The sequence below is a fragment of the Acartia tonsa genome, chromosome 2, assembly GCF_053477335.1.
Source record: "Acartia tonsa isolate MP-2025a chromosome 2, ASM5347733v1, whole genome shotgun sequence".
Lineage (NCBI taxonomy): Eukaryota > Metazoa > Arthropoda > Copepoda > Calanoida > Acartiidae > Acartia > Acartia tonsa.
The window spans coordinates 14,660,251-14,675,878 of record NC_137261.1 but is presented as its reverse complement, the minus strand read 5'-3'; the positions used below and the strand labels follow the sequence as shown (position 1 = coordinate 14,675,878).

The 15,628-nt window shown below is 30.2% G+C and overlaps 1 protein-coding gene across 1 annotated transcript in view; it reads right to left on the bottom strand.

Annotated features, from left to right (window-relative positions):
* The window catches only part of LOC145305374 (neuroligin-4, X-linked-like), a 153,207-nt gene that overhangs the window by 104,018 nt on the left and 33,561 nt on the right, over positions 1 to 15,628 (bottom strand). Inside the window, exon 5 of the mRNA XM_080146995.1 lies at positions 14,916 to 14,980. Coding sequence (XP_080003121.1) covers positions 14,916 to 14,964 — 49 coding nt within the window. The 5' untranslated portion in view covers positions 14,965 to 14,980. The remainder of the gene's footprint in view (positions 1 to 14,915; positions 14,981 to 15,628) is intronic.

Below are 15,628 nucleotides of genomic sequence, written 5' to 3'. Positions count from 1 at the left end.
TTATTATAACTCTATTGTATCACCATTCTATGAAGTTTTAAATCATGGAAAGAAAAACGAATTAGTGGGTTTTGTCGTATTTTTACAGTAGAATTTGATGGGTTATTTTAGATTGGGTTATGTTAGGTAAATTTTAATAATTGCCCACAGGGTAAGAGCCCCTCGCAGTGGCCAAAAATAGGAGAAAATCTACCGTGAATATACGATGAAACCCGCTACTTCGTTTTCTTTCCATGATCTTAATATTCAATTCATTTTCTAATATTATTTTGATTCATTTTATTTATGAATGTAATTGCCTGTAATAATTTTATCATTTTATTTTCATTTATATTTAGGGGACATTGGGCTGTATATTACAACAGTCCCCAAAGTTTTATAATAATGCTTCTTATTCATTGGCTAACAACATTGGGTACTTTTATTGAATTTAGATTGATTGGTTCATTGAGTTGATTGTACACACGTTTCAATCACTAATTGCAAGGAGTAATTTTGTGTATCACTATCATTGGAGATGAATATAAATTTATCGTACATTGTCTTATCCCTTTAGATCCTTGTGGCTACATCTTGTTTTTCCAATAGAATTTTTATTTGATCATAAACCTTATAAAATTATGTGTAGAATTATAATAGAAATTCTGTTGGTTTATTTTTTGGTGCAGTCTTTAGATTTATCCAACTCTATAAGGAAAATGATGTGTTCAACAATATAAAACATTTTTTTTTCTCCAATAATAAAGGATAAATTAACTTACGAAGTGTCTCAAAAATCAGCCATGTGACGTCATAAAAATGAGGGATTATCCTTTTCTTTTTAGTAGTTTTCTTTCCTAATTTCCTAATTCTCCTCTCATCTCCTTCAGTTATATGACGTCACATGGCTGATTTTTGAGACACTTTGTAAAATTACTTTATAAATAACGTTCAAATTATTTTTCAATATCGCTTTAAACCCTGTTCTTCGACAAACTGAAAAATTTTAGCATCGTATTATATCCAGTTTTCTACGAATATAAAAACTGGATTTAATCTTATAATTGTACATTTTTATATCCGCAGAAAGCTGTTTATGATACAATGCGATAAATAACTATTCTTGAATCCCAAGATAGAAAATTGTAAAATTTGAAATAATTGCCTTGCACGTTTTCCTAGCAAATGGTGCACTGGACATAAATAGTGTGACCTATTACTGGCAATGTGGCAATGCTGGTTCCAGTAGGGACAATAAAATGATATTAGTATAGTAGAGTAAAAATAATAATGTGACCTATTACTGGCAATGTGGCAATGCTGGTTCCTGTAGGGAAAATAAAATAATATTGGTGTATTTGAGTAAAATGATTAGTGTGATCTATTACTGGCAATGTGGCAATGCTGGTTCCAGTGGAAACAATAAAATAAAATTGGTATTATAGAGTAAAAATAAATAGTGTGCTCTATTACTGACAATGTGGCAATGATGGTTGAGGGACAACAAAATAATATTGGTAAAGTAGATTAAAAAAATAGTGTAATATATTACTGGCAATGTGGCAATGCTGGTTCCAGTAAGGACAATAAAATAATATTGGTATAGTTGAGTGAGAATAAATAGTGTGACCTATTACTGGCAATGTGGCAATACTATTTCAGTGTGGACAATAAAATAATATTGGTACAGTTGAGTGAGAATAAATAGTGTGACCTATTACTGGCAATGTGGCAATACTGGTCCAGTGTGGACAATAAAATAATATTGGTAGAGTTGAGTGAGAATAAATGGTGTGACCTATTACTGGCAATGTGGCAATACTGGTCCAGTGTGGACAATAAAATAATATTGGTAAAGTTGAGTGAGAATAAATAGTGTTACCTATTACTGGCAATGTGGCAATACTGGTCCAGTGTGGACAATAAAATAATATTGATATAGTAGAGTAAAAATAAATAGTGTGATCTATCCTTGGCAATGTGGCAATGCTGGTTCAAGTGGGGATAATAAAATAATATTGGTATAGTAGAGTACAAATAAATATTGTGACCTATTACTGGCAATGTGACAATGCTGATTCCAGTGGGGACAATAAAATTATATTGGTATAGTTGAGTTCCAATAATTAGTGTGATCCATTACTGGCAATGTGGCAATGCTGGTTCCAGTGGAGAATGTAAAATAATATTGATATAGTTGAGTGAAAATAAGTAGTGTAATACTGGTCTGTTTCTATGAATGTGTTTATGTGTTAGCATTAATAAAAAATACATTTTTATTATTCATTTTATACAATGATCGGCAATCACACGTCATCCACCTGTAAGTCTCAGAGAAAAAACCAAGTCAAATAAAATTTTTAAAATCAGCTAAAAATCTAAACCAGACTTAAGAGTGGCATCCCCTCTGTTTAAAAACAATTTTCAGAGCATCCTTACGGGTTTTAATTTGAGGCTTCGTCGCGGCGACATAGCCCTGATTGCATCCTATTATATAAAGCTTAACATAGGTCCTTGATTTGTTTATGTTATCTTTAATTATTCAAATTTAAGCCTGGGGATAATTTCATGTTATTTTTCTTTGCATCGTTTCAGCTACTTTAAGCTACAAAGTTTTTTATACTTGATTCTATATATTTTTATCCTAACCTTTTCATTTAGATATTTTATGAATTACTAGCGGCTTCGTCCCTAGCCTCTAGGGGCTTTGCCCCAAGAGATGATAAAAAAAGTTAAGTTAAAATTCGTTAAAAAAAAAAATAAGAAGGACCAAGGAAATCTTCTACAAAATAAAGGACCAAGGATATCTCCTACAAAAAAAAAAAAAAAAATGGGGTGGGGAATTTTTTTTTTTTTTTTGAGGGTTGGGGGTGTCCCACCCTTAAGAAAATAGCCTAAAACCACCACAATACCAGTAGGTATATTCTCTGAAGAGTAGAATCCGATAGGTTCAGTATTTACCGAGATCTTAAGCTTCAGACAGTTGGACAGACGGAGGGACAGACGGACAGACATAATTTTACTTTGTATTATAGATATAAGATCTGTGAAGGAGAATATTAAAGAGAAGGGTTGGCTTAACTAAACTGTAGTCAATTCAAAAATAACTGGGTGATACCCATTTATTGCATTAAAGTTCTGCAGTAGACCATCAAAACAATTATCATATCTGCTGATGGGTTAAGCTTAAGTTCAAATAGATTAAACTCCGCTAATAAAAGATAAATAAAAAGATAAATTTTTAAAAAAGTATAATCTTTTTTGTGATAAAATCAACAAGAGTCTGTATTTCGTTTTATAGAATAAACTTATAAAACAAGCAGTGCAGTGAATGGGAAAAATCTGAAGACAAGATATATGTCTATATCATATAGAAGAAGATTAAATGTTCTTTTTATGTGTCTTTTACCACAACATAATATTATAGAAAATCTTCCAGGAAGGGAAGAGACAATGGCTGATCAATTGACGACTTCCACAGTGATAATACACAAAACTTACCCCTTCTGTGGATTAAAGTTAGTGGTTGAAACTTTTAAACAGTCAACTTAATGAGCCAACCAATCAAAATTCACTTAAGTCCCCAAATTTGTTAAGCTAACTCACTGAAATCTTCTAGAGAGGGAGAAGGCAATGGACAAGAAATTAATCTTCTCCTGAAATGATAGAACGAATTTATTTCTTAAGTAGTTTGAAAATTAAAAGGTAAAATATAATTTATTTTTACCCGTTAGTTTTGATCTATTAAAGGCAAGGGAGGGAGGAGACAACGAAAAGTAAATTGTACTTCTCAAAAAAGTGATTAAACATGTTAGTATACTAAAAAGTATTGCTTAAATCTAAGACATTGACAATTTTAGAATGTCAAATAAAAATTTCCAAATTCTTTGATAAATAAAGTACTTGTCCTATATTCATACCCAACATGATAGGTTTCTTTCAAATATTTTCAATTCTTAAAATTTCTTATCAGTCAAATTTCTAAGTATAATTCTATCAATGTTAAGTTCTGAAAGGTTTTTAGAAAAAAATGATTGAAAGACATAATGAAAAGACGGCTTACTATTTAAAAATATTTTTTTTTCTTTTAATTATAAGAAAATTGTAAAAAATAAAAATAAAAATTCGACGGTAATCTATCGTATATTTTAATTATTTTATACCTTCGTGTCATATCGTCGTAGGAATCACAATATTATAATAATAAACTTCAAAAGGGACAGAAAGAAAGACACACATTCAGACGTTCATTTGAGTAGCTAAGTTACTAACAAGGATGACAACATCCATAAAAGCGAAGCTCTAAAAAGTTAGGACAAACAAACATTAACACTTGTAGAGTGTCAAAACTTAAAAAGCAAAATATAAATGTATTAGTCTAAACATTTTTTTGGAAAAACTGCTTAAATACAGGATACAGGCTCGATTATAGAGATCAATTGTTACAAAAACAGTTAAAAATTAACATGTTTTAAATTGACATTCTAATAACGATTAGAGGTGATATGACATCATCGTACCCAACTACTACAGCAATTACCATGTCAAGATCGAAATCGATAGGACAATTCTAACATATCTAAATTAACGAAAAGAGCTCGCCGGACGTACGGATGGACGGGTGTTCGGACGTACGGACCGACTGACCCTATTTATAAAAAATTTCGTTTTTTTCAAATAAGGGAAAATGTTAATGCTTGTATAGTGAAAATGATTTAAAAGTATATATTTTGAAGAGAATAGGAAAGTTTAATACTAAACTTTTCAAGGGCTTTACATACAATGGCCTGGGATAAAGATATCATCAGCTATGTATAATCAAGGACAATTATATCCATAGTTATTATAGTAACGCAGCTAAATGTAGTTTTCAGACAAAAAAGTAATAATAAATTTTACTATAAAATGATTAAAGGGTGCACTTTACTTTCAGGGGAAGTGGCAAAATGTTTTACATGTCCACCGAAATAAATCGTTAGATATATTTTTTTAAATTTTAAAACAGAGGCTTGTATTTCTTTATCAGTGTTCATTGTACAAAATAATCCAAATTCTCGCCTTTCACCTCTTTTTATATTTATATTCTAAATTTCATATTCTAAGAATTTCAAAATATTTTCAAAGTCGACGCTATTTTGTACTTAGGAAGAGTCCGTCAATCTAAATTAGTTGTAGTATTATTCTTAAATTTTTTTTATAGATTTTTGTTAATATTATATCAATATACGTAATCATCATCAAAATAGTAATTCCAAGAAAATTAGGCCATATGTTGAAGCTATAGATTTTACGACAAATTTCATAAAAAAATTTTACAGACTTCTAATTCTTACATTCTGTTTCGTCAATTTTGCAAGCTTTGAAAATATACAGTATGACCCTCGAAAAAGTATTTTTAAGCATCTGCAGCCCTTATTTCTCAATGAATTATTAAAAAATGCATATGTCCTTGTTCTCCATAGTATTCCACGTAAGTAGATATAAAAATATTCTTTTTACCTCCATTAACACCAGAGATTTTTAGTGCTAAAGTTTTGAAAAAGTGACTGAGGAAAAAGTAACTTTTAACATGAAACGATTTTTTTAGCAAAATTAAGCTAGAAATCCTTTTATTTTTGTTACTAGCAGAAACTTTATACAAAAATGAAATAAAAAATTTAGTTTTTGAGTAAAAAGCATTTTTTACACATATTTTTTGAGTCTTTTTAGTTTAATGATATTTTGAAAAACTTACTTATTAGGCAAAATTGTTTAAGATTAAAAAAACAAATAAATCTTTATGAATATAGCAGGAAAATTGTTTTTTTTTTCACAATCCTAACTTTAATAACAAAAAAGTTATAAAGAAAATAAAAATAAAACATAATGATATTTTAGTCTAAAAAGCTTAATTTACCCCCTATTAAATAATTGAGATGTCAGAAAAGTAGGCGGAGCAACTGTCATAATTAATCCTTTTCTATAAATAAGGGTTAATAAATAACTTAAAATTTGCAAATAATCAATTCATTCAGTAGTATTTTTTGCCATTAAAAATTTTTATTTTTTTGTGGAATAAAAAAGAAATATTTAGTTAACTTGTTTTTCTTTGTGTCTCATTATTCAGTTGCCAGTAACCATAGTATAACCATCCAAAAAATAAGAGAAACAAAAAAAAATTCTTTTTCTCAGTCACTTTTTCAAAACTTTAGCTCTAAAAATCTCCGGTGTTAATGGAGGTAAAAAAAATATTTTTATATCTACTTACGTGGAATACTATGGAGAACAAGGACATATGCATTTTTTAATAATTCATTGAGAAATAAGGGCTGCAGATGCTTAAAAATACTTTTTCGAGGGTCATACTGTATATTTGATTATACTTTATGATTTGCTAAGCTTCGCTTGTTATTTGAAATGACGTGATACAATATAAATATCCAATGATAGGCTAGTATACAACATTCACATTTACCATTGGTAAGATATATACTGGCCTATCATTGGTATTTGTACTCCAATTCATTTAATCTTAATATTATATGATATTTGAACTCTAAAATTCGTACTTAGTCCCCATGGTGACACATTTTCCATGCCGAACTTTAACCTATTCAGAATATTAATTATTTACTAAGTATATTTGCAATTACTTTTATTTAATGAAATCTTCTAATTTTTAACATGTACAAAACGGCCGGCTGTATTGCATCAAGATCCATGACAGATCTATATAGGAAATAAACGTCTATAATTGAGCTCGAATCTTCCAAGCATACAGTGTTAAAAACTCATAGTGCTCCAATAATCCCTATTAAATTCTCATTGACCAGAACAATAAGACCCATTATTCTACTTTTAGCATCATTAATTCAGTTTTTTTAATTCATGTTGATATTTGAATAACATTGAAGTATTTGATTTCTATTCATAACACAGCAAATTTAAATTTATAATATAGTAAATCTAAGAAAACTTAGTTTTATAATGAATTGATTCGTGCGACACTCCCCGTAATGCGGTCAGATATTAAACTAATCATTTTAACCCTTTCAGGACGAAAATTTTAAATGAAAAATATTAGGATTTTAATCTTTAAAAAATTATATAAAAATGAAGCAAAACGTTAAATCGTGTATTGTTACATTGGGTGTAAATATAAAACAAATTACTGAATAAATAAGTTAACAGATATTCAAAGACGTTAAAGTTGTAGTAATCTACGTGTAACTTTTGAGTTTGTTTTGTATTTTGTTGAGTATGAAGAGAGAGAGAGAGAGAGAGAGGGAGGGAGGGAGAAGCGAGAGAAAGAGCGAAAGAAAGAGAGGGGGAGGGAGAGAAAGAGAACGGGGGGGGGGAGAGAGAGAGAGAGAGAGACAGAGCGAGAGAGACAGAGAGAGAGAGAGAGAGAGAGAGAGAGCGGGGAGAAGGACAGAGAGGGGGGGGGAGAGAGACAGAGAGAGTAACTATATCATTTAATAGCTTAAATACAAGATATTTTATTTGGACATACTAACGTCATGGTGATAGGGCAACTATGTAAAGCAATGGTAAAAAATAAAGATTTTTACTTTGACTTCAATGCAGGACATAACAGTTTCAAGAATTTTATTGTCGAGTTTAAATTCAATAGGACAATTCTAATATGCCTAAATTAACAATCAGAACTATCTGTTAGAGACGTACGGATGGACAGACAAACCCCCACTGTAAATTTTTTTTGCTTTTAACAAGAAATTGATCATTAACAACATTATACAACCCTTTTACCCCATTTCCTTCCCTATTACTGGATGAATGAACTGACCAATAAATGAGGCCCATACTGGAAAGCTAGGTAGGGAATATTTGCACAACTTTTCAGCCATTGAATAGCAAATGAGAAAATCACATTTTCCTCTAATCATAGCCAGCAGACGAACGGAAGTACATTTTGAATTAAAGTTAATCTTCGCTACTAAATGAATGAAAATGAATTTTGCAAATGTGTCATTATAATCTTGATTAAAAATTTAAACCATCTAATTTTGATAGCAGCTGAGAAAACAAATATTTTAGCTATTAAAATATGAAATCTTGATCCAAGAGACTAATGGACCATGTGAATTATAGAGTAAGAAGGATAGTTTCAATACCAGAATTTCTTTAGCTCAGGGAAGGAGGGAACATTTGACTGTAAATTACACTGTAAACCAAAGTTTAGTAACCACTTTGACTAAAAAAAACTTGATCTGTGTTTCGTCACTTCTAAACAAGAAGTGTCCAAACTTTTCAATCAACAGAAGGCTTACCTTTATTTATCATCATGGGGGATGTAAAATAAATATAGTACATTATCTCCTAAGATCCTTGAGTTAAAAAGTTTAATTGTAAAAGTAAAAACACAAAAGCAAAAAGAAGGAAAAGGGGCATAACCGACAGAATGACGAGCAATGATCAGTGTAGTGGTCATACAAATCTTCAAACTAAATATTAGCAGTCTTTGACATCAGAAAATAAAGTTGTGTTTATGCAGTACTGATTGATCGACGGTTATGCGGGCAGAAGTGCATTGGTCTAAAAAAATTCAATCTTCTATTTAAATAGCAGAAGGGAAAATAAACACTTTCCCTACAGAAATCTTAATAATTTCAAAGCACTATAGACAGAATAACGAAGAAGGTGAGGAATAAAACTTTTAACAAATAAATAAGGATGACAACATCCATAACTATAGAAGCTCTTGAATTAAAAAAATAAGGCAAATGAAAGCAAAAATGGTACACAACAGACAGACATAGTAAATAATGATGCTTAGTGGTATTTGAATATTTACACAACATTTAAAAAGATTATCATTGATAAAAGCTGAAAAAAATATTTTAGAGCATCAGGCCCTATACGAATTCTTAATTACCGGATTTTATACTCATATAATTGCATCAGCCTTATACCTTTTCCCTACAGATATTTAATGTTCTCAATAGCATTACAGACCAGCGAACAACGTGAGCTGTAGGCTAGTATATATATATGTGTCTGCTGCATATTTGTTCAGGGATCTAAAGGGATAAGACAACAGTAGATAAATTGTTGTACACCCCTAATCATGATACACAAAATTACTTCTCTGTGTAGATTACTGTTATTGGTTGAAACGTTTGAACACTCACTTGAATGAACCAACTTATCAAAAATAAATAAAAGTCCCCAAAGTTGATCAGCCAAGGAATAAGGGGACTAGTGTAATTAACAGCTCAATGTTTCATCCCTTCCTGATATTTTTACAGATGAAATGAATAATAAGTAGAAAAGTTTAAATATTAACGTAAAGATTATACCTTCATAAAAAATGACATCCGAAGTAGTAAAGAAATTTTAAAACAGTTTAAATTAGCAGGGTGGGAGGGGACATTGTGCTGTTTATTACAGTGGTCCCTAAAGTCTTATAATAACGTTTTCTTATTCGTTGGCTCAACAACCTTGGGGACTTTTATTAAATTTTGATTGGTTGGTTCATGAAGTTGGGTGTTCAAACGTTTCAACCCCTAATTGTAATCCGCGTAAAGGGGTAATTTTGTGTATCATCATTGGCGATGTACATCAATTTATAACTTTACATTTTTGCGAGTCAGGTGTAAATGTCCTTTTTTTATCTAATCCTTAAACATTACCTTTTAAAGTTGGACCACTGGGACCAACTTTTTCTAGTCATTTCAAATTAACATGAAAAGAACAGAAAATTGTATATTTTGGATAAGTCGACTCTCAATCCTATAGGAGACCACTCACCCCCCCCCCCCTCCCGTTCCTTTAACATTATCAGCAGTATGAATTACAAGGTTTTAGTTAAATAATATTTATCTAAAACAAATTTAAAGGTTAGGTTAATCAATGGGTATTTTCCTGAAAAATAAAAAAAATCACATGGTAAATGCAATCCAGAGAGGGGGGGGAGGGGTTGGGGTTGTTGTTGACCTAAGAAAAAAAAGATTTTTTTCAGCTGTGAATTTAACAAAGAGAATTTAAAAGTTTATTTAATTTTCTTTCATTTTCCCCCATGTTATCACTCAGATGTTGGAGACATGGATATGACAATCGAAACAAAATTCAATTAAATTTGCTGGGTATTTGAATTGTTCAAATTATCTATAAATAATGACGCCATACAATACAAATGATCAATTATAGGCCAGTACACAGACTAAATTACAATTGACAGGCCAGTATACATTTCAATTAACCAATGTAGGCCAGTATAATGTCAATTTTTATAGGCACTATAAAAAATTAAATTAAAGAGCATTAAAAAGAAAAGAAATTAAATAATCCTTACACTAAACTTTCTATTTCTATAAGTAGGAAATTCCAAATCTTATTGACATGGTACAAAGTTAAAAATGGAAGAAAAATAATTTTTTTTTAATTCCTATCCCAAACCATGAACAGACGTATGTTTATTTTTGAGTTTTATATTCATGAAATTTAAGTAACCAAGAAGAGGAAAATTTAACTTAAATTTAAAATTTTCACTATTCTTTTTATTTTAATTTTTTAAATATTATCAAAAAATATTAAAAATATGTCCAACTTCAAAGCGCAATACTGATCTAATGTTATATAAAATAGGAAAATATATAAAGAATAGTAATTTATTTTTTAACCCCAAGAATTTTAAGCTTTCTTCATTTTTCTTATAAGAAAGAAAACAATTTTCATAAGGTAAAATTTTTCTTATATTTAATTACTTTATTGTAATCAATGAGATTATACGTTATGCAATACAATGTTGTTCTTCTGATACCAAAAGAAATTAATGAAAGTTTTGCCAGGTGTGTTAGTTTTTCAAGTTTAGTTTGGTACTTAAATTTTATCAACAGGGCAAATGTTTATTGTTAATTTGTAAAATCCCCTGACACATCTTTGGGTTGATATAACTAACAAGAAATTATTCCATGGAATGGAACAAAGAAAGGATTTAGTTCAATTACATGAAGATATATCAATCTCTAAAAGAAAACCTGAAAAGAGAATAGACACTATCTTAGACTTATTTTGGAAGTGTTCATCCTTGTTATCTCTAGGATTAGTTTTATCTTCATTTGGCAAATATGTAGCACACCAGTCTCGGAGTGTGCCATGTCTTCCACCAAAGCATCATGAATGCATAGTGTATCAACCAAAAGACAAACAAGGAAACGATGAATTGAGTTTAGTTTAGTTGCAGTTTGTGTGGTTTAGAGAATTTTCATTGATTTATTATGCAATTAATAAGACATTTTGCTGAAGTGATGTTTCATTCAGTCTTTGAGCTTTGACAGTAGGGCATTTGTATTGATTACTGATTTTTTGTTCGTTTTCTTTACATTTCTGTAAAACTAAAATTACGGCGTTTCAATACTTTACTATGTAGGGAATTATCGACTAACGACTTTAAAAAATGTATTGCAGTTGTATGTACAGGGTGTCCGTTGGAAACTGTTTTTTTTTTTAAACACTTATTACTTCCTTAGTATTTGAGCTATCTTAATAAAATAAAAAGTATTTAGCAGCGTACTACTGACCATATTATGGGATTATGATGAAAAATCCACAAAATAAACAGGAAAATTCTACGAGGTAGTACATAAGAGGTTTATATTATTGAATTTATACTAACACAGAAAAAAATATTTGCTATTTGAACTTTAGGATGAGTTAGGGTCCAAACAGCTGGTCTCTCAGACTTTCCAAGCACACCAATAGAACCGGCTTGACATGGCAAACAAAAATTTCCAATATTCAAGAATCTGATGTGTAATTAAATTGAACAATGTGTTAAATAAGCATACTATTGGTCTTCTCTGTTAATTTTTCATGAGAGCTCGCTTCAAATGCACACAAGAACCCGAAATATACCAGATTTTTTAATTAGACTACAATGCCAGTTCTCATAATGTCTGGAGTAAGTCTTTGTCCACCGTTTGACCACCAGATGCTTTATAAGTTAACTAAGGCACATTTATCTTTTGGATTAGTCTTATATCCACTAAAATCAGCCTGTCATGTATTATCCTATAGATTTTTTTCTGTTAACTTTGCAGATTTTGCATCACTTTACTATAAAATGGTCAGTAGTAGGCTGCCAAATACTTTTTATTTTACTAAAATAGCTCAAATATAAAGGGAGTAATAAGCGTTTAAAAAAAACAGTTTCTGACGGACACCCTGTATTATGCTATTTGGTAGAAAAAAAAACATAGCATTGCAGACTTTGTTGAAGGACGGACAGACAGAATGTATTACAGAGTAGCTCGCTACTTAAACAAGGATGACAACATCCATAAAAGCGAAGCACTGAAACGGTAGGACAAACGGACATTAACACTTGTATAGTGTCTGAACTGAATAATCCGAATATAAAAGTATAAGAGTCGAAGCAAAAGTGTAAGTAAATTTGTTGCAAAACTGCTTGATACAGGATAATGTTTATGGACATACTTACATTTTTAGGATTTGATTATAGAGTTGCTTCGCTTATAAAATTGTTCTTTGTTGTCCCAGGAATCAATATACCAAAAATCAGATCAAACGGATAATTAGATCACATAAAAATTTGTTGTTAAAAAAGTAGAAAAATCAACATGTTTAAAATGGACGTACGGACATTCTGGTAATGATTATAGAGTTGCTACGCTTTCTAAATCATACATAACTACTACAGGAATCACCATGCAAAGTTTGAAATCGATAGGACAATTCTAACATGCCTAAATTAACGAATAAAAGCTATCTATCTCGGACGGACGTACGGACCGACCCTAATTATAGAAAAGCTTCGATTTTAAAAATAAAAAAAAACATATATTTGCTACTCAGGCAAGACATAAGCTATTCAAATTCCTTTTTTGGGCTGCATTAAGACATAAATAAGATTAGACACTGTACAACAATGGCTAGAATTTTCATGGTTAGCGCCGCAAAAAATTTATTTTAAATAGAAACATATAATTTGTATCAAGTAAATATCTAATAAATGTAAGTAATAAGTAATACAATCTATCATTGTAAAAAGGTAATAATTTTTCTTCTATAGCTTAAGATTTCGAACAGTTGAGGTCTTCGTTTTGAAGAATTCTTTGGGTGGTTTTAGGCTATTTTTTTCTGCCCTTCGATACACATTTTAAAAAATTCATTGATACTGGAGGTTCAGTTTCTTGTTTATAATTAAACCAAAATTTTTGCATTATTGACGGATGGACGGACATACATTTAAAGACTTATTAATGATAAGCTCAGCTTTGAAAAATAACTAATGTACAGTAAATAAATGAAATGGAAAAAGATAAAAGATTATATGATAAAAGAAAATTTGTACTCATAATTCTATAATGTAAAATAAAGAACACCTTTCTTAATACAACAAATTATTACAAAAAAAATATCTTTTTTTAGCGAAGCTTTTCTATAATTAGGGTGGGTCCGTCCGTACGTCCGTCCGTCCGAGAAAGATAGCTTTTATTCGTTAATTTAGGCATGTTAGAATTGTCCTATCGATTTCAAACCTTGCATGATGATTCCTGTAGTATTTAGGTACGATTTAGAAAGCGTAGCAACTCTATAATCGTTACCAGAATGTCCGTACGTCTATTTTAAACATGTTGATTTTCTACTTTTTTAACAACAAATCTTTATATGATAAAATTTACTTTTAATTTTGCTTTGAATCTTATACATTTATATTCTGATTATTCAGTACTGACATTATACAAGTGTTAATGCCTGCTTGTCCTACCATTTCAGTGCTTCGCTTTTATGGATGTTGTCATCCTTGTTAATTCTAAAATTAAATAAAAAAGGTGGGGGGGTTGGGTGGGGGGGGTGGCATTCAATCTCATACACGTGTGGCTAGAAGGCATAGTTGTAATAAAACTTGACTGTTGAGAAAATTAAAGTTGTTAATTTTGTGTAATAGGATTTGTTAATTACTCTTTTTACGGCTTTTATTTGTCTAATGGTGGTTACAATTTGACAATATGACTGCTAGAAATGTGGAGCCATATTTTGGGTATTGGGTCGGCTGGCATATTCTCCTCACCTACGATTTTAGGAAACAAGGATGACAAGAGAACAGTTATGTTAAGTATAGCTGTATTTTTATCAAAGGTTTGCCAATAAAAAAAACATTAAGCTTTAATTCTGCCGGTTTTAAAAATGGCAGCATCCTGGCTATAGTTTAAAAATAACAAAGCTACTAGCATAGTAAAAAAAATCAACAATTAAAATTGTAAAAAATCAGAATTATAATTTAGGATTTGGGGGTTGGGATAAGATTAACAATGGTTGTCTTATCTCTGTATTAGTGAAACATAGCAGAGACTTCATTACAACTAATTGTTTAAACAAGGGATAAAGAGATAAATTCTTTTTGGTATTAAAGGCTATGTCTATTTTTCAGTTTTCTAATAAAAAGTCATAGCAATATTATTTATAAATAAGAGGGAGGAATTATGATAGACTGATAAAATTTAACTTTTCTTTGATAAATAATTAAAAAGCAATCAAATTTAAATCAATTTTCAGCAAAATCTAAATTATTTTTTGTAGCTCATCAAGCATATTACGTATTTTGACTGAAGTAAAACTTTTATTTGTTTAAAAAATCATTCTTCCGGCATCCTTAGAAAAAAACAAAGAACAAACGTCCTGGCATTGAGTAACAACTAACATAAAAACAAATAGTACGTCTAAATATAATACGTAAGCATTTTAATTATCATTTATTATAATTATATAATTAATAAGCAGTTTGACTCAAGAACAACATTTGATAATCAAACTAAACTTTTTTATTTTTACTTTTACAAGTTTGTTGTGCTTTTGATATAGAAACTCTGGATATAATACGATACTATACATCAATTTTCAGTATGGCGAAGAACCGGTTCTAATCCACCGGATATTAATCGGTTTCGAAGCGATACTGGAAAAAAAATTACCTGTTCCAGCTGGTGTATACACATTCAAATACAGACAATCCTCTGACATCGAGAGTGTTGAAGTTCTAAAATTAGAATAATAAAGTCTTCTTTTCTTTTATAGAAAAAGAAGAAAAAAATTCTGAAGCGATTTTTCCCTTAATATAGTCAAAAACCTTCCGATAAGAACCTTTGCTGTAAAGGAGAATCGGTCTAGCTTTCAGCTAGATCTTAAGGCATAAGCACACAAATAGTCATCTTGTTACTTTTATTAGGAATTTATACATTCCTAACCTAAATCCAATAATTGAAAAATACAGTCCTTTTTATTGTTTTCAACATGAGTTACAGACATTCAATTGACGTTACAGCTTTAAAAACTAAAAAATATAAGTTTTTAATGGTAGCAGCCAAACACCATCCCATGACCTATGTGACCTTTCTCTTAAATGGAGAAGCTAATCGGTTTTGTGGTTTACGAACAAAAAAAAGTTGCTAATTATTTATAGTGTAAAAAAGTTTTAAGGGATTAGGCAATGAAAGAACATGTTGTGTAATTACAAATTATTATAATACTAGATTCTTTTTATTTAAAGCTCAAACATTGACCAGAAAAACAAGAGAGATTTTATTACACTAGTCCCCAAAGGATTACAATAACATTTTCTTATCCGTTGGCTTAAAATCTAAGTGGACTTTTACTCAATTTTGATTGGTTGGTTTTTTAAGTTTAG